Raw genomic sequence first — 19289 nt, 5'->3', positions numbered from 1 at the left:
CTTTGAGACAGTCTCCAAGGCCCTGGATGAGGGAAAGTCAGTACATACAGCTTACCTTGACCTGACCAAGGCCTTTGACACAATCCCCCACTCAGGCATCACTGAAAAGCTAACACAACTTGGTGTTAATCCCTATCTCACCAGATGGGTGGCCAACTGGTTTACAGATGGGACCCACAAGGTCAAACCTGGCACCACCACCTCCGACAGCAGACCTGTCACTAGTGGTGTTCTCCAGGGATCTGTCCTGGGACACCTACTGTTTGGCATCTACTTCTCAGAGGTCCAGGCAAAGACCAAGGGCCTGTGGCTGACCACGTTTGCGGATGACAGTAGGTTGGGTGCTGTCACTGACTTCCCAAATGACATTAACATACTGCAAGAGGATCTCACAGCTACAAATAACTGGTGCCAAAGTCATAGCTTTAAGTTAAATGCAAAAAAATGTATTACCATACCATTCAGCAAAAACACAGCCCATGCTGATTACCACATCAACGGCAACCCCCTAAGCACACAACTCGTGGTGAGAGACCTAGGTACTCAGGTTGACAATAATCTCACATTCGACTATCATGTGGCGGCAGTGGTCAGAAAAGCCTTTTACTTGGTTCATCTCATATGTAAAGGGATTGCATCCAGAAAAAAGGAGGTTATTACCTCTCTGTACTCCTCCCTCATTAGACCTATAATTGAGGTATAATGCTCCATTTGGTATGTACCTCTCCAAACACCTGCACCAACTGGAAAGGCCACAGAAATACCTCACAAAGAGAAGCCATGACCTCCAACATCTGTCCTATGTGGACAGGCTCAAATCACTATCACTTTACTCTGTATCATACAGATTGCTCATAGGTGATCTGTGTCTTGCCTGCAAGGCAATATCAGACCCTGCCCTACATATCTGTAAGTCTAACTCCTAGTGCATTACCTGCTCAATAGGCCTAAACATAATATGCAATATCAACAAAACCTGCTGGAGAGACAGGTTTGTTTCCCAGAGGCTGCCCTGTCTCTGGAATAGACTTCCCATACATGTCAAACAGAGTACCTCGCTGACCCTCTTCAAGCGCAACCTTGATGAGTGGATGGGAAACCACAAATTTGTCCCAGGGGTTCCACCTTTGTCCCTCATTGACAGTGGTGTCAAGTGCTGACTGAGGTTTCATTTTTGGGGATAAACTATTGGCTAAGCTTGTAAGGGTCCCACGGCCATTTGCCTAGTAACCTCCTATGATAATTATGATAAAAAGCAGAATAGGAATTAAAGGAAAGGGCAACACAACTATTTTTTCTGTCTCCTTTTAAACGTACTGTTAGGCTGGCTCACAATAGCTATTCCACACATCTGTGAAATACTGCTCATGATACAGGGAGATTCTCCTGCTTCATCTATATCACTATGGCATCTTTCTACTTTAAGATACAGAACATGTTTGGGATGAGTGGAGAGAGGGGGCAATGTTTTTAACATTTACCTGACAGGGCACAACTCTATACTGCGGTTAGCCAATTAACTATATGACTATCCAATTAGTGCACTCCTGTGACAGTATGCACCTAGTGTGAGGCTACAATCCATAGAGAAAATACCCTTTTCATTGGCCCTGACGATCATATGCTCATACTGACAACACTGGAAATTACAAGTTTCACAACATCATCTTTAATTTTTGTATACTTTCCTGCATGTGACTTTAAGCCTACCATACGACTGTCCTACCTACAAATCACGTCCCCATTTAATCTTTCATAAAGGTAGTGAAAGTGGGGAGTGGCAGACCAAGCTTCTGTCAAGTTTGAGTTAGGATATTTCTAATGTCATGCTTCATTTCCAAGTAAAAATGTAGTAGGCTTGAAAGTGGGTGAGTGGCCTTCCATCCACAAGGGTACACCAAATGCAGTACCTTCCCCTTCTTTTTACATACGTGGTCTTCAGCTCTGATTTCTAATGAAGGAGCTAAGAAAATCCCCCTGTGAACCCTTTCCTAGGAGAAGGCCCCTCCCATTATCCACTTCTTGTTGTCCCTCTGATTTTCATGTTACTAGTTAAAACATGATGGATACCCTGCCCCTGTGATAGTAAGCTAGTTATAATATCGGCCTTGTTATCAGACTAGTAGAGTGTAGTTTTAAAGCAACCTACTCATGCAGAGCAAAGTAATTTGTATTAAGCAGTCCATAAAAGGTATTTATGAAATAAAGTGGGAGATGAGCCAAAAGAAGAGAAATGATCATCTCATTCATCCTATTTTAAAGGCATTAACAACCTATGAAAATAATCATACCTTTTTTTTAAAACGCCAAAGGAAATTACAATTGCATAGCCTTTGCAAAAGAAGTCTAAACATTCAGCAATTATAACAGTTAAAATTGTCACACAGTTCTAGCTCAGTGGATTTCAGTTACTGTTTACCTGTGATTTGTTGCATCGTTTCAGTATAGCTTCCACAGGTCCCACAGGATCTTGTAGTTGCTCGATCTTTACACAGTTACGCAGAATCATGGCTGCATCAGAAGAAGAGGTTGCCATGACAATACCTGGGCAATCCAGCAACTTGACGTGTTTATCTAAGTGGACTTCCTGTAGGCATCTATTAATAAACATTACAAAATTTAACAAATTTCATATATGTGAAACATTAGTCACAGCCAAGAAGCAAAGCATATGCAACAAGATCAAAGTTTCAGTGTTCAACAATTACTGTGAAACTAACAGTTTACTGTATCAGCTGATCGGTGAGAGGTTTCTCCTTCATGAGTCCTAAAGTTGGGTTCACCTTTTCTATCATTCACCATATAGCATTTTTATGGAAAGATCCCACACTTGGGGGATGGATATATGCTTGGTGCTGGAACAGGCTGTGAAGTCACACACAAAATGCATAAGTGTACCTAACCCCTGAACCCAGCTGTTTCCTCCAACCACTTAGCAAAGGCTCTGAGCAGTTAAAGAGCTGCTGCCTTTAGTTAAAGGTACATGGTTTGAATTTTTCCACCTCAGCTTGCCTACTGTGCAACTCTGAGTCACTTAACCAGACAGTGCTTCTAGGATACTTGTGTTCGGTGAGCTTACTGGTTTAACAATGTATATAATAACACTAGAAAGCACAGAAAGTACAGTTGTGTACACCTACCATAAATGTAGATGTTCGAGTGTCTTCACTGTTGCAGTCATAACTGTAGGGTGCTCCTGCCGGCAGGCAGCCCGAGGTCGGCCAGAATCCCAAAGTCTGGGTCCGGCGTCGGCTGTACAAGCTAGTACCCTGACGTCAGCACGCTCTGGTACATAGCCCTCAGCCGACGCCATCTTCTCCAGTCTTTCTTGCCCTAGATGTCAGAAGACCCCAATAAATCATAAATGAGTCCCACTAGGAAACATAAATACACCACAAAAAAGAGAAAAAGAGGGGATAGGAGGGAGGGAAACACCGACTGCAACAGTGAAGACACTCGAACATCTACATTTATGGTAGGTGTACACAACTGTACTATGTTCATCGTGTTTCACTGTTGCAGTCATAACTGTAGGGTGGAATCCCAAAGCAGTGAAAAAAGGGGGGAGGTTTAGACAGAAGAAGGGGCAGCAAGAAGACCCTGCAAAACAGCAGAGGCAAAACCTGCCCTGGTCTTGGAATACAAGGGAAGATTGTAGTGCTTGGAAAAAGTATGCACAGAACTCCAAGTGGCAGCTTCCAAGATAGGAACTCCCCTGAGAAAAGCTGTAGAAGTAGCAGCTGCTCTAGTAGAATGACTTCTCACAGTACCTGGAAATTGTTTCCCATGATGAGTGTAACAAAATCTTATTCCATAAGAAATCCATTTGGAAATAGTTTGTTTGGAAATAGCCTTTCCAAGAGAACTGGAGGCAAAAGAAACAAACAATTGGTTAGATTTTCTGAACTCTTTAGTCTTGTCCAAATAAAATCGTAACTGTCTGTGCACGTCCAAGGAATGCAAAATCCTTTCCCCTTTATTCTGAGGATTAGGAAAGAAGGTAGGAAGGTGAATTGTTTGATTCAAAGCCACTTTCGAAATCACCTTAGGCATGAAAGTAGGATTGGTCCTCAAGGATACTCTGTCCTGGTGGAAAATAAGGTAAGGTTCCACAGCCATGAGAGCTTGCAACTCTGAGACTCTTCTGGCAGAAGTCAAAGCTAACAAAAGAACTGTCTTCCAAGATAAAAACTTTAATATCTGAAGATGCAGCAGGCTCAAAAGGAGGCAAAGTAAGTTTTTCTAAAACATAATTAAGATCCCAAGCAGGAACAGGAGGGGTTCTGGGAGGTCTTAAATTCTTAGCCCCTCTCAAGAATTGTCTCAGCAAAGGATGAGAAAAAACAGGGGGATCAGTATTGAAATGAGCAGAAATAGCAGAAGCATTAATCTTAATGGAAGAAAAGGAAAGTCCGTTAGACAAAAGATCCGAAAGGTAAAGCAAAATAGAAGAGAGATCAGGCACCAGAGGGTCCAAGCCTCGGTCCTGCATCCAAATGCAAAATCTCTTCCATTTAGAGGCATAGGATTTCCTAGTGCTAGGTCGTCTAGCTTCCAAAAGAACATCCAAAACTTGTTTGGGAAGTCTAGAAGAGATCAAATTCCTTTGAAGAGCCAAGCTGCCAGACAAAGGGTCTTGAGATTGGAATGTAGCAACTGACCCTGATGCTGGGACAGAAGAGAAGGGTTCAGAGGGAGAATCCAAGGAGGCTCCAAGAACAGGTGCTTTAAAGTTGGATACCAAAACTGTCGAGGCCAATTTGGAGCAATCAAGATGAGGAACTTGGGCTTGTCCTGTTTTATCTTTAGTAAAATCCGAGGAAGAAGAGGAAGAGGAGGGAAGGCATATCCCGAAAGGTTTCTCCAGCTGAAGGACAGGGCATCCACTTTCCAAGCTGTTTTGTGGAATGACCTGGTGCAAAAGAGAGGCAGCTGATGATTGAGATGGGATATCTGGGGGCATCCCCAAACTGCAGTAATCCTGTTGAATAAGTTGGTGTCTAGCATCCATTCGTGAGGATCTAAAATGTTCCTGCTCAGGCTGTCCACTAAAAGATTCTGTTCTCCTGGTATGAATTGGGCCTGGAGATATAGATTCAGATTTAGAGCTGTGTCCCATAAAGCCATAGCTAGTCTGCAAAGGGGGTACGAATGAGAACCCCCCTGCTTGTTTATGTACCACATGACTGTGGTGTTGTCTGTGCAAATCAAAAGAGGTCCTGGATGCAAAAGGTACTTGAAGGCTAGAAGAGCATTTTGAACTGCCAACATTTCCTTCAGATTGATGTGCCAGTGAAGATGATCCTTTGTCCAGGTTCCCTGCTGGCAATTGCCTAGAAAATGTGCTCCCCAAGCATAATCCGAGGCGTCCGTGGTTATGATTTGAGAAGGTTGAGGAAGACGGAAAGGCTTTCCTTCGTTTAACGCACACACCCGGGACCACCAAAGGAACTCCTTCTGGAGGCAGGGGATCAGAGGAATCAGAGTGTCCAGATCATGGTAATGCTGCGACCATACACTTTTCAGATACCATTGAAGCTTTCTCATATGAAGCCTTGCATTTGGAATCAACAGAATGCAGGAAGCCATGTAGCCCAGTGCCTGCAGGAATTTCCTTGCAGTGAGCTGAGGTAGAGTTGCCAAAGTTTTGAAAATTGAAGCTAGCTGTATTTGTTTTTCTGTAGTGAGGAAAGCCCTTTGTAAGGTTGTATTTAAGAGGGCTCCCAGAAATACCATTTGTTGAGAAGGGATCAAATGTGACTTTTTTGTGTTCACTGAAAATCCCAGTAGGAGGAGAAGACGTTGAACAAAATCCAGATGTTGAAGTAAAAGATCCTTGCTGTCTGCCTGAATAAGGCAGTCGTCCAAATAGGAGTAAATCTGAATCCCCCGGAGTCTGCAATAAGCCACTACTGGTGCCAGGCACTTGGTAAAGACTCTGGGCGCAGTAGATAAACCAAAGGGCAGTACAGAGAATTGAAAGTGTCTCGAGCCTGCCTTGAACCTGAGGAATTTCCTGCGTTCCTGCCTGATGGGAATGTGCAAATAAGCTTCCTTTAGATCCAATGTCACCATCCAAGCGTCTTGAGAGAGCATTGGAATCAGCTGCTGTAGAGTAAGCATCTTGAATTTTGGAATTTCCAAAAAGGTGTTCAACACAGAAAGGTCCAGAATAGGTCTCCATGAGCTTTGCTTTCTTGGAACCAGAAACAGTCTTGAATAAAAATCTTTTCCCATCTCTGAGAGTGGAACAGGCTCTATGGCTCTCATGGCCAGAAGGAGCATCCACTTGATTTAAGGCCTCTGACCATTGATGTTTTGGCAGATCTGGCCAACCGAAAGCCTTTGGCAAGGTATGAAAGTGGAATTTGTAGCCTTTTAAAATCACGTCCAATACCCATTTGTCCTGGGTAATATGAGTCCAATTTCTGTAAAAAAGAGAAAGTTTTCCTCCGAGAGGGGCATCCAGGTAAAGAGGTCCTGTAGCCCAACCGAGAGAGTCATTGAGTTTGCTTCCTTTGAGATTGGGATCTGTCTTCTCCCCTTCTAGGTGAAGAAGCAGTCCATTGTCTCGATCTGTAGGAGGCCTGAGCTTGGCCACGACCTCTGCAGCGTCTATATCTTCCCCTTTGAGGCCTGTCAGACGTGGGAAAGGACCAATTTTTGGAGGGCCAATTCCTGGAAAATCTAGGAGGCTGAAATTGCAAGAAATCTTTCACAGTTTGCATAGATTTTGCCTTTTCTTCCATCTTTTTAATAACCTCCTCAGCCTTAGACCCAAAAAGAACATCATGCTGAACTGGGCATCTAATAATTTAGCCTTAACCTGTTCAGGTAAACTTTGCTCACGAAGCCAAGCATGTCTCCTGATAACAGTACCAGAGGCTGCGGCCCTGCAAGAAGCATCCAAAGCATCAAAACCACAATGCAAGCTATGTTTGTTCAGTTGTTCAGTTGCATGCAATACATCCTGTAGTTCCTTATCTTCTGCACATGCAGGAAGGGAGGCAAGCTTTTGCTTTAAAACAGACAAAAGAAATTGCTGATACTTAAACATATGAAACTGGCAATTTAAAGCCCTAACAGAAAGGGTAGCAGAAGTATATACCTTTTTACCCCACCTGTCTAAGGCACGAGAATCCTTCTCAGAGGAAATAGGATTCTTAGAAGAAGCAACTTTAGCAGCCTTAAAGCCCTGAGATATAGTTTCAGGATCTGCAGAAGGATTCTAAAACAAGAACAAATGAGATTCAGGAACCCTATAAAACCTATCAGGCTTAGAGGGAGCAGGAGGCATGGAGTCAGGATTCAAATTAGCCTCGGAAAAAGCATCATCCACAATGTCAAGAACAGGAGGGATAGCCAAAGGCCTATGTTGAGGAAGAAGAAGGAATTTTCTAAGCCTCTTCTTGGAAGCAGAATAATCCTGACCTTCCCAATGAAAATGTTCCCTCATCTCATGTAAGGTTTCCCCAAAAGAAAAATCTTCAGGCGGAGAGGCAGAGGGCAAGGAGTCCTCAGCATCCGAATCCTCATAAGGAGGAAAAGAATATTCCTGATCAGAGGAAGAGACAGAAGATACAGAAGCCTGGTCAGAGGAATCCATAGGAACATCCTGTCGAGGCCTTTTCTCAGGGTGGGGGGGGGGTGAGAGCCCTAATCATAGTAAGCAAATCTTCAGCCATCCTTAACAATTGCTTCTGTGTCCTGGGAGTAGATTCAGAAGTAGCTTGAGCAGGAGCTTTGGACTTAACAGGAGTCTTTGTCTTTGCCTTTGAAATAGTGATGTGAGTAGGCCTGAATACCCCCTCAGAAGCCGGTACCTGCACAGCGGCTCCGGACCCATCTGAGGGAGCGACGTCCGAAGGTCCTGCAGCAGATAAAATAGAAGGCCTAGATGGCTCCCCATGGGAGTCCGTATCGGCCATCGGTTCAGAAGTGGCGGATGACAGGGGCTGCAAAAGCGCCTCACTGACTACAGCCGAACCGGACGCTGGCTCCAGCTGCAACGAGTCCTGTTTGGACCTCGGAAGCCTGTCCTTGTCTTTGCGCTTCTTTTGAATACCGGTAGAATCTGACGACATACTATAATTGAAGCGTCTGCCAAAGTAATTCAGAGCCCAGTCATATCTGCGTTTGATAGTACGAGAATTAAACCTGGCACAGAACCGACAACAAGAAACGTCGTGGTCAGGGCCTAAGCAAGGTAGACAGTAAGAGTGAAAATCTTTATGAGGTATTTGTTTCCCACACGCAATACAATTATTAACTTTTTCTGACATCGGAGGAACAAGAAAAAGATTCCCCAACGGGGTACTTAGCTTTGAGAAGAGAAGTAAGAACTTCAGACCGACAACAACCAAAAACGCTGTTCGAAAATCGCCAACCAACGACTTGCGAGCTGCTTTCCACTGCACAGCAAGAAAGACTGGAGAAGATGGCGTCGGCTGAGGGCTATGTACCAGAGCGTGCTGACGTCAGGGTACTAGCTTGTACAGCTGACGCCGGACCCAGACTTTGGGATTCTGGCCGACCTCGGGCTGCCTGCCAGCAGGAGCACCCTACAGTTATGACTGCAACAGTGAAACACGATGAACATCCTACAAATCAAGTGGTGACAGCAAATATGTGTTATCCACACTGCTAGCAAGTACAATACAAGCATTTACATATCCAGATTAGAGGGAGCTTCAACTGCTGATGATGGATGGAAGGCCTACCCAGACAAAGGGGGATGATGGAAGGTTATTTGTGACCCCATCATGGAGGGTATTTTCATCAATCATCTGACATTGAAAGAAAAAAAAAAACTTACATCATTACCTGCCCCACCTTAGTAATATGTGCTAACCCTAAACCTGAACCTGCCCCCAACTCTAAACCTACACTCTACCTTAACAAAAAAAAAAAAAACTTCCTCTAACACCACCATTATATAAGACATACTCAAACACTTACCAAGATATATTACCAAAACGCCATCTATCCCCTTACTTAACCACAATCCTAACCCTAAAATACACTCAATTGCATGCAAACATCATCTAGTTCCTAACTTTACTCCAACCTTAAGCCTACCTTTCAAACACACACACACACACACACACACACACACACACACACACTCTCACCTTCTTCCAAATATCACTTACCTGTCTCAACAAAACATACCTTCAAGATGCCCAAAGTTCAACTATATGAATGTTCAACTATCTCTACTGCCCCCTACACTTGTCGAAAAAATGCTGGGGAATCACATTAAGGCAATGGGGCATTTGGTCTATGCAACATAAAAACCTTGATAATCTTGACTCAAGCATGCCCCTTAAAAAAGAGGATTTATGAACACCAGTATAATAGGACTATATGCAATACTCAGAATGCATTGTATAAAGATACCCTTGTTTGCAAAACAAAAAAGGGGATGCTATTTAAATTTGGGGTGACTGATAGTAGTTTTGGAGGACCAGAGGGGTGGAAGATGGGAAAGCAGTTTGGAATACAGGGAGTTAGTATGGCAGCTGAGGTTAAAAAAAAAACAGTACAGCCGAGGTTGAATGACAGCATATCAGCTAACAGTGTTTTAAAGCTAAACTACAAATTTAAAGCTTAACTATACACAAACTATAGATGTGTTATTTTTTTTTAATTTACAAAATTTCACAAAAATTCAATTTTTAAACATGTTTTTAAGATATATAGAACATTTAATACATTTGGAGAAGACATAAGGTATTAACATTTATATTATGATTTTTAATTTTATATATTCTATGTGACATTTTTTAATAATTTTTTTTGTATTTGAAAAATAGCTGTGAATGTTCAGTTATTCAATGAAGGTTTCATACCACTCACTATGATTACAGTATTTTATAAATATGAGATCCTTTATCATGCAATTTATTTGACAAATTTTGATTGGATAAAGTTTTGTATACATTTAGTTGTAGAGGAAGTCTGCACTCGTACGCTAATGAAATCCATCACTTTAGGACGAAAGTGCTTAGCAAAAGGTTGTTCAATAAACTTTGTTTTTTGAACCATTACTTTGGATTTTCTAGTCTTCTTTTAACCAGGTACTCGAGGGGGCTATTACAGTTTTGTGTTTTTTGGGAACAATACTAGAGCACAATGATCACAAAAGATCTAGCTACGGAATACCTCATGAAGGACTCTACTCAAACTGGGGCTTGTAAAGATTATCCACCTTCTTGGGAGCCACTGGGGAAGTGTCAGATTGCCCTCAAGCTTCCGAGTCAGTATCCCTGATAACCACTTCCATAAGAGGAATGATTCATGGCTCCTTAGAACTTTTCCCCTCATACAGAACCAGGTGCTTCTTTAGTGAACAGACAGATGCTCAAGGACAATCCATGGTGGTTTTCACAAGCCTTAAAAGTGACTCCAAAAGAAGGCTCATCTGGGGAGGCAGCTGGATGGGAAGTACTCACTGCCCTTGCACACCTCAGGGGCAATGACCTCTGGATCTTTAGACTCCTCAAAGCATCCTGACATGGAAAGAGTCCCACTACCTCTTACCTAAAGGCATTAGCTCCCACACAGACTCACTCACAGGTAAGTGCACAACTGAAGCTCATAACATAATATGGACCCTGCATGCAAGTGCATGCCTGCAGGAGGTAATACAGAGAGAGTAAGGTCTGCTCCAGGCCCTGCAATGGCATCAGACCATATTCCCTAAGGTCTGATCCTATACATGCAACATCATCTCCTATATTTGCAAGATGTTTAGGCCCTCAGACAACCACAGTGGACAGAATGGCCCAAAAAATACCTTATCACCCAGTGACAAAAAAGACTGTTGTGGGTATGGGAGGAAGCACCTGGAGTGGAGACCTTAGCCTCAAGAATCCCTGACAGATGAATGGGTGACTCAGGAAGACTTCCGTCAAGGCACGGCTGATCCGCCACGAGTTCCATCCAATTGACTATGGGATAGTTGGCATTTTTACCCCAGAAAGCAACATCACAGGGTGAGGTCCATCTGGTCTTGCAGACTGAAGATCTCTTAAAATGAGATCAGAGAGAGAGATCAGAACCTACACCGTCTAGAACATCATTTCAGTGAGTGACTATCTTAATCAAAATTTTTCACAACTGGATACTTATTCTGACACTCTCTGAGCTTTCCTTCAGTCTCTCCTAAACATCTATCAATTCTCAAAGCTCCTATAACCTGCCAAGCAATATACAAGGCAATTAACAAACTAAACAAGGCTTCTACACTTGACAGATATGCTGCGTTTTTTTTTTTTTTATAAATTATTTGTTGATAGAGCTGCAATAACAATGTTAACAGATTTCTTACATCAAAAAAGTACTCAACATTGTGGTCTTTCCCCCTGATTTTGGAGTGTAATCATAGTGCTTCATGTACTACAATACTTTTATGGTTTGGTACAGTGCTTCCCAACCTATGTGCCATGGCACACAAGTGTGCCGAGGCTAAGGTAGAAGTGTGCCGTAGAAAAAAGTTTTCGTAAGCATAGTTTTCAAATCTGAATTGTATTGTAACTATACTATTTTAGTTTCTCAGCATGAATATCATCATTAAATATGTTACAAATATGTATGTTGTGTTAATCACAAAATACATATTTACTGATGATGTCATCGTGTGTAGAAACTTTATTCAGCACGTGGCTTTTGTAGCTTAATACTAAGTTCTGTTGTTTTTTCATTTCTGCGACGATCACAGTATTTTTTATTCTTTGTAATGGCAAACACCAACGAAAGTCGTAAAAGAAAAAGCACGGTTGCTAACAGTGCAATACGCCTAGATGAAGATACGTGTAACAGCGGCACTGTTGGTAAAAGCAAAGTCACTCGACGTTACCTAGACAGTTACTTAACTTATGGATTCACATGTGTTGAAAAGCAAGGCATTCCTCAACCATTGTGTTATATGCGGGGACGTTCTTGCAAACGAAGCGATGGTACCAAGCAAGATGCAGCGCCATCTACACACAAAGCACAAGATTTACATAGGGAAAAGTGAGACATATTTTAAACGTTTATTAGATGGGCAGAAGAAGCAAGAGCAATTTTTTACGAAGCATCTTTTGGTTACAGACAAAGCGCAATTAGCTAGGTTTCAGGTCGCAGAGCTAGTTGCCCAAAAGATGAAACCCCACAACATAGTGGAGTCTTTGATTATGCCTGCATGCAGAGTTATGGTGAAAACAATGCTTGGAGAGGATGCAGAAAAAAATTATATGTAAGATGCCATCATCAAATAACACGGTTGCCAGGCAGATCGAAATGATGTCAGAGGATATCAGCAGCAGTGTGTGTAGTTTGCTTCAGACTTGCAAACGATTTGCTCTACAGATTGATGAATCTACTGATGTAAGCGGAAAAGCACAGTTAATGGCCTTCGTGAGGTTTTCAAATGGAACAAAAATGTTAGAGCAATTCTGGTTTTGTAGAGAATTGATAGAAACAAAAGATATTTTCAAATGTGTGTCACAGTTCTTTGTCAAGAATAGTTTGCTGTGGGAATGGTGCGTGGCTGTGTGCACGTATGGAGCTCCATCGATCTCAGGAAATGTGCATGGTTTCGCAAGTATGGCAAAACGCGAAAATCCAAACATTGTCACAACTCATTGCTTCATTCACATGGAGGCACTTGTCAGTAAGACAATGGGTACCGACCTTCAGTCAGTCTTAGATGATGTGATTAAAATGGTTAACTTCATCAAAGTTCGACCAGTCAAGTGCAGAGTTTTTGAGGTGTCATGCAAGGATATGGGAGCAGACCATTATTCACTTTTGATGCACACAAATGTAAGATGGCTATCGAGGGTGTACGAGCTGAGAGATGAACTACGCCTGTTCTTCCTACATGAACATGTCAAACAGGACTTTGTTCAATTGTTGAGTGATTCCACCTGGTACAGCATATTAGCATACCTAGCTGACATTTTTGACGTGTTAAATGCACTGAATTTGAGTATGCAGGGCAATGAATCAAATATACTTTCTGTTACTGACAAACTGCACTTTTCGTCAGAAACTTCGAATGTGGTCACATGAAATAGAATCAACTAATTCAGTAGCTATGTTTCGTCGTGCTGTTGAAGTTGATCCTGGTGCAATTGTGGTACACGACATAGTTATTGAACATTTATCACAGCTGGATGATAAGTTGCAATACTACTTTCCAAGTTTAAATCTTTCAGACAAAGATTGGATAAGAAACCCATTTTATATCCAAGTTGATATGTCTGGCTTACAATTATTAGAAAAGGAACAGCTTATTGACTTTGCAGCTGACAATACACTGAGATTGAAGTTCCTGGAAATGAATTTGGTAGAATTCTGGATTATGGTTGAAAAGGAATACATGTTGATAGGTAGTATGGCTGTCGGAATACCGCTTCCCTTCAGCACTACTTACCTGTGTGAGAAAGCATTCTCAGCAATGACACAGATCAAAATAAAACACAGAGCGTGTTTACAGACACTTGAAAATGACTTACGAGTATGTTTGTCAACTACCGTTAATGCTCGAATTTAACTACTTTCACAGTCCTTGCAAAGTCAGCCATCACATTAATACAGTATTGGTCATATGACTAGTTAGTAACTATTAACTAAATTAGTAAAATTAATCCTAGCTTTCATTCTTCTTTATTGACGGTTTAGTTTTTGTAACTTTAATTTCATTTAGAGGTGATTTTAATCACTTTCTTTTAGTTATAGATTTACACTTTTACATGAACACCAGGCACTTCTTGCACATCAATAGAGGTGTCAAAATAAAGAATTTCTTTCTCATAAGATTCAGTGCTACTGTAGTTCTGTGTACATGTAGTTAACTTGTATTGACAGAGAACAGTACCATGACGGTTGAATGATTGGGGTTGTTATTAATGTTATAGGCTGCCATGAAAACCTGTATCTTTGTAGAACTGTAGTTAACTAGACCATAACGTGCTGGAATCAACAAGCAACTGTCCTCTGTGGACCTCCCAGCCCCATGAACCTTCCAAACCTGGCCATGATCCCCCATCCCCTAGTCCAAAACTCTGACCCAAGGTAGAGAACACAGGCTAAAAAAATAACCTGCAAAACTCCACCAAACAGAAGGAGGCCTCTGAGCTCAAAAAGCTAAGAAATGATTTGGGAGAGATTTGATCCCACATGAGGAAGGGATATCCTACCACCAAGCCTATTAAGTAAAGGAACTTTGAGCAGGAATAAATTACAGTCTGCAGTGGAGACATATCCCCTACCAAAGAGTCAACACCACTCCCCGATCCCCTCTGACTGATAATTTCCCTTCTCAAATGGAGGAAAATATGGGAACCCTAAGGTCTCTGCTAGTATATCACAGGAAGGGTCAGGGTAACAACTCTCAAATGAATGGAACATGACCCTTACTCCACAACAGTGGTGAATGAAAAATCCCAACAGGTGGGACCACTTGGGACACAACTACCTCTTTTGCATGTATTTATCCAGTGTGAGGTAGACAGGGACCTCGAAGATAAGGACATCCCAGACAGGGTCTCTAAATGAAACAACAGCAGAAGGAAAAGAACCATTTCAAAGGTAAGCTGCAAAAGTAGCAACTTCAACTCACATAATGAGAAAGGGACTAAAAGCAGGGGGGGGGGGGGTCACAGTCCTGAGCCCAGACCAAAAGCCACACAATCCAGTGCAGACATCCACAAGGAGCTTGGGCCACAAGGAAGAACCACAAATCATTCACAAAAGGAAAATATGATAGAAAAAGGAGGTTCCAGGCAATCTTCATTTGACACTATGAAGACTGAAAGGGGGAACCACCTCTCCACATGCCAGAGTGACAACCATAATAACTAAGTCCGAATGGAATACAGAACACTCCTTGCAAACAGGAAGGAAGGATCCTGGAAAGAACTTCAGAAGGACTCCTCAGGGTCACAGAAGCCAGAAACAGGATATGGTTGGGAAGCAGATTTCCCAAACCACAAGATTTGTTTGCCACAAAACATCCTTCCCTTATGTAGGTTGGTCTGTTTCTTTTTGTAGCAATGAAGCTCTCCTTTTTTTTCTGTTGCTCTCCTTCAGTCCCAAACTGCCCTATGTGCCACAGTCTGAATCATTGGGAATCTGGGTTTCCCCCAGAAGCCAATGCACCAGCCCCTCCCTTTTTTATAATCTGGCAAAAAGGTTTGGTCATAGGACTACAGCAGTCCTGACAGCCACTATTGCTTCTCATAGAAGTAGCTTATCTATGTTAGTAGCAAGGGCCATATATTACCACTAGTTGTGGATGTGCACTAATCATATCTAGGGGATGAGGAGTGGGTCCATACCAGGGACATTACCTGCTTCTGCAAATGACATCAACAATGGTCCTACCCCTATGAAGACAGCGTTCCTGCTATCACCAGTCTTGACTTCAGACTTAAGACAGAGAAACCTCTCAATCACGCAGTTCATAATCATTCCTGAGCCTCCACTCCCTTGAGGAGAAACTAGCTCACTAAAGCTCATCCTTTCCTCTACCCCTTCCATGAACTCAGGTCACCTGGGCTGCACTCAGGACTTTAGGTCTCTGCACTAACACAGCTGGCTAGACTTCCCAAACCTCAGGAATAAGGGGTCTTACTCACTTCCTCCCACTGCTTTGTCAGAGGTAGAGAAAGAAGAAAACAGGGAGCCCTCTTTGGGCTCAACATGGGTCATCCTCCATTGCAAAGCCAAAGCTCTTCTGCAAGGGTACTAGGAGCTGATCTCCCCATCAGTGAGGATACTCTTTTTATCCATAAGGGGGCGTGAAAGGCTTGACCTTGCAAGAGGACCATATTGCCTAGCCCTAGTGCAACAGGAATGCAGGAGGATGGAGAAGGAAGCTTTGCACCCAAAGTGGAGGAGGGTTGCCTTCTCGCTACAAAGGCACTATGTAGGAACTACAATACCATGCCTGAATAAACATGCCCTGTTAAAGGGGGATCAAGGAGAATGATCTTTAATTTAGTTCCTCCACTCAAGATTACCTAAGGCACACCAGCAAGTGCAGTCACATACTATTGTGCATGACTAGTCTAGATCTAGACATAGTGATCACTGTATCTAACAGGTAGAAGCTCAAGTGAACCTCATCTAGGGTAGCCAGAAAATGGGAAAAATGGCCTGTCACTGACACAAGACTCCAGTATAATCAAGGCCAGCCAGTCTTGACTTGACGTGAAAGATCTGAATCTTGAGCAAGAAGACAACATAGTTAAGGGTCCACAGTCCTAAGGTGGCCATAGAGTGAACCTACCCAGCCTATCATTTCACAAAGCCAAAATCACATTCTCATCAGATGACTTTTAGGAATAAACAAACATGACACTCAGAGGAATTTCTCCTTGGAAAGCCCTGGGAAAAGGTGAGCGAGAGTACAACAGGACCAGGACATACTTCAGGAAAGTGCCCTCTACAGTACTAGTTGAGCATAATACATAATTTTAAAATGAAATGGAAGCATTTCAGCTCAAGTGTGCCATTTACTCTTTGGTATTTGGCTAATGTGCCGTGGCCAGAAAAAGGTTGGGAAGCACTGGTTTGGATCATTAAGAGGACATTAAAAATAGAGTCTAACCAATATTTATTTTGGTCTCTTAATTTTCCATTTTAAAAACTGAACAGTTTCCCCAAGACATTTTCCCCCTTTAAACTTACCATTTCAAAGGATACCTAAAATGCTCTGCTACTACATTTAAAAGAGCGAATTCACAGAAACCTGCCTAGGAGAACCTTAATGCCTATAAATGTCATTAAGCATTCACAATCTTTTATGTATAGCATAGCATAACTAAGGCCTGCACCCTTACAAAAATTGTAAGCCACTCTCCAAAGACAACAGATCGGCTCTTATGAGGGTAAACATGTAGTTTAATTATATAAGGTTGATAAATATTTTTTCAGAAAGGAAATGCATCTAGTAAGGGCTTACCAAATTTCTGGTTAGTCTTTGTCCACACCTTTCACAAGGTAAAAAAACTTTAAAACTTCATAATTATAACTTTTTATTAATCAAATATATAGAATCTAAATGTGCTTTTGAATAACAGAAAGATTACACCTAATATACTTCCTCTGCAAAAAAAAAAAACTAACTAACCAGTATTTCTGTTTATAGAAACCTTGCATTAAATACCAGAGCAAATATGCATTAAAAATAATTTGCCTTTAGGTTATTTTCCACTGGTTAATAACATTTTAACACACCATTCCTTAATCACTAAAATAGAACAAAGTTTCTTATGACAAATTCTGCACTTTTAAGGCACTATGACAATCTCTCCATAATAACTGTTCAGTTTCTACAACTTAGAAAATGTACTGGAATATTACAATGCTAAATATATGTTATCATTTCACCATCTGGTTGAGACACTGCATGGGGTATAACAACTTCTTCCTGACTTGGCCTACTTGGGTAAGCAATCCCTTTTCTAAAGTATATTAAGCACAGATACTGCTGATTTTGCTAATTTTGTATTCATGATGATGTGAATATTCTGCATATTTTCTGGTGTTGCAAAGCGGTCCTTTCTGGAAATTATTTAAACAGCTAATTGAAAAATTTAAAATATATTCACTCAAACTTAAGATGGTATCAAACTCTGTCAGGTAGTTTTGAGGGAAATGTGTTGAGTACAGCTCAATAATTTTAAAATTATCAAAATGATTAACTATTACATAATGGTTAGTTCAATTTACAGTAAATATCCATAATATATTTTATAAATACCTTAAAGTTAATATATGCCTTGATTAAAGACGTTTATAAAGTATGTACAGATTGGCGCATTGGCACACAATTCTGTATATGTTTTCTTAGTAAAGGTTTTATAAATCATGTTTATTACTGACTTTCAGTGTATAATTTCTTAGTTTTTACATTTCAAACAGAAAGAAATAAGTTATGTACTTACCATAACGTTCCATGTGAGTTGTTCATCTCGCCTTCATTCTTATAGATGGGTTCGGAACCGATCCTCGGCTCCGAGTCGGCCTACTACAAAGCTCGAGGTCTTCAAACAGCTTGAGGCCAAGTCCCTATCCCGTGATGCATCTAGAGTTACCTCAGATCTTGTTTGCTGCATGTAATAATACCATATTTCATTCTATCATTCTATCATTCTATAAGAGAAAGCCACAGAAGGGTTGAGCAACCAAGAAGAATCTAATATCTCGGTCCTCGAAAAAACCCTAGAGGGGGTAGGAGGGTGAGAAGTAAGAATGAAGGCGAGATGAACAACTCACATGGAACGTTATGGTAAGTACATAACTTTTTAATGTGAAGTTGTTCTATCTCGCCGTTCATTCTTACAGATGGGTAGCATCCCAAGCACCATCTATCTCGGGTGAATCACGGGAGTATGTTTTTCAGGAGAGTAGACTCAAAGGAGGCCCTGTCAACATTGTAATGAGTGATAAAGGTATGAGATCTTGACCAGGTGGCTGCTGCACAAATGTTGTCTATAGGAAGTTTAGCAGAAAAGGCAGATGATGTAGACACTGCTCTGGTAGAATAAGCCTTAATTTTGTATTGTAAAGCATACTAGCAGCTGAATAAACAAATGTGATACAATCGGATAACCACTTAGACAGAGTTGTTTTAGCCACTGGCATACCTTTTCTGGAATCTGAAAGGGAAACAAAAAGCTGTTTTGATTTCCTAAACTCTTTTGTCCTATCCTAATAAAATCTGAGCTGTCTATGAACATCAAGCTTGTGTAGCATATACTCTAAGTTGTTGGAGTGTTTGGGGAAGAACACTGGCAAATCAATAATTTAGTTAAGGTTAGTTTCAGAACAAACTTTAGGCAAAAAAGAGGGATTAGTTCGTAGTGAGACTCTGTTGGCATGGAAAATCAAATAAGGAGGCTTTATGGACAAGACTTGAAGCTCTGACACTTTGCGGGCAGAAGTGATAGCTACTAAAAGATAGTCTTCCATGACAAACATTTCAAATCGCATGAGGAAGCTAGTTTGAAAGGAGGGAGAATAATGTGAGAAGGCATAAAGTTTAGATTCCATGGGGTATAAAGGGATTTCACAGGTGGTCTGAGATGAAAGGTCCCTTTAAGAAAGGCTTTGGATAGTCTGTGTGACATTATGTTCAATCCTTCAAATCTAAGGTGAAAATTAGAGATAGCAGCAAGTGCTGCAGTTCCTTTGTTGAAAATCATGGTCAAGAACTCTAACATGGAGACCATAGGGGCTTGGTAGGGATCAATGTTATATTGAGAGGCCCATACAGAAAATCTTTTCCATTT

General features: G+C 41.5%; 1 protein-coding gene across 2 annotated transcripts in view; it reads right to left on the bottom strand.

Moving 5' to 3' along the window:
* GNL3L (G protein nucleolar 3 like) overlaps nucleotides 1-19289 on the bottom strand; it is a 509739-nt gene that overhangs the window by 284486 nt on the left and 205964 nt on the right. For both annotated transcript variants that reach the window (XM_044080108.1, XM_044080107.1), the window contains exon 10: nucleotides 2420-2597. In XM_044080108.1, coding sequence (XP_043936043.1) covers nucleotides 2420-2597 — 178 coding nt within the window. The remainder of the gene's footprint in view (nucleotides 1-2419; nucleotides 2598-19289) is intronic.

The sequence above is a fragment of the Protopterus annectens genome, chromosome 8.part0 (genome assembly GCF_019279795.1).
Source record: "Protopterus annectens isolate FY-2018-M chromosome 8.part0, PAN1.0, whole genome shotgun sequence".
NCBI lineage: Eukaryota > Metazoa > Chordata > Ceratodontiformes > Protopteridae > Protopterus > Protopterus annectens.
Note: the sequence above shows the minus strand (reverse complement) of the source record. Positions and strands in the feature narration are given on the sequence as shown.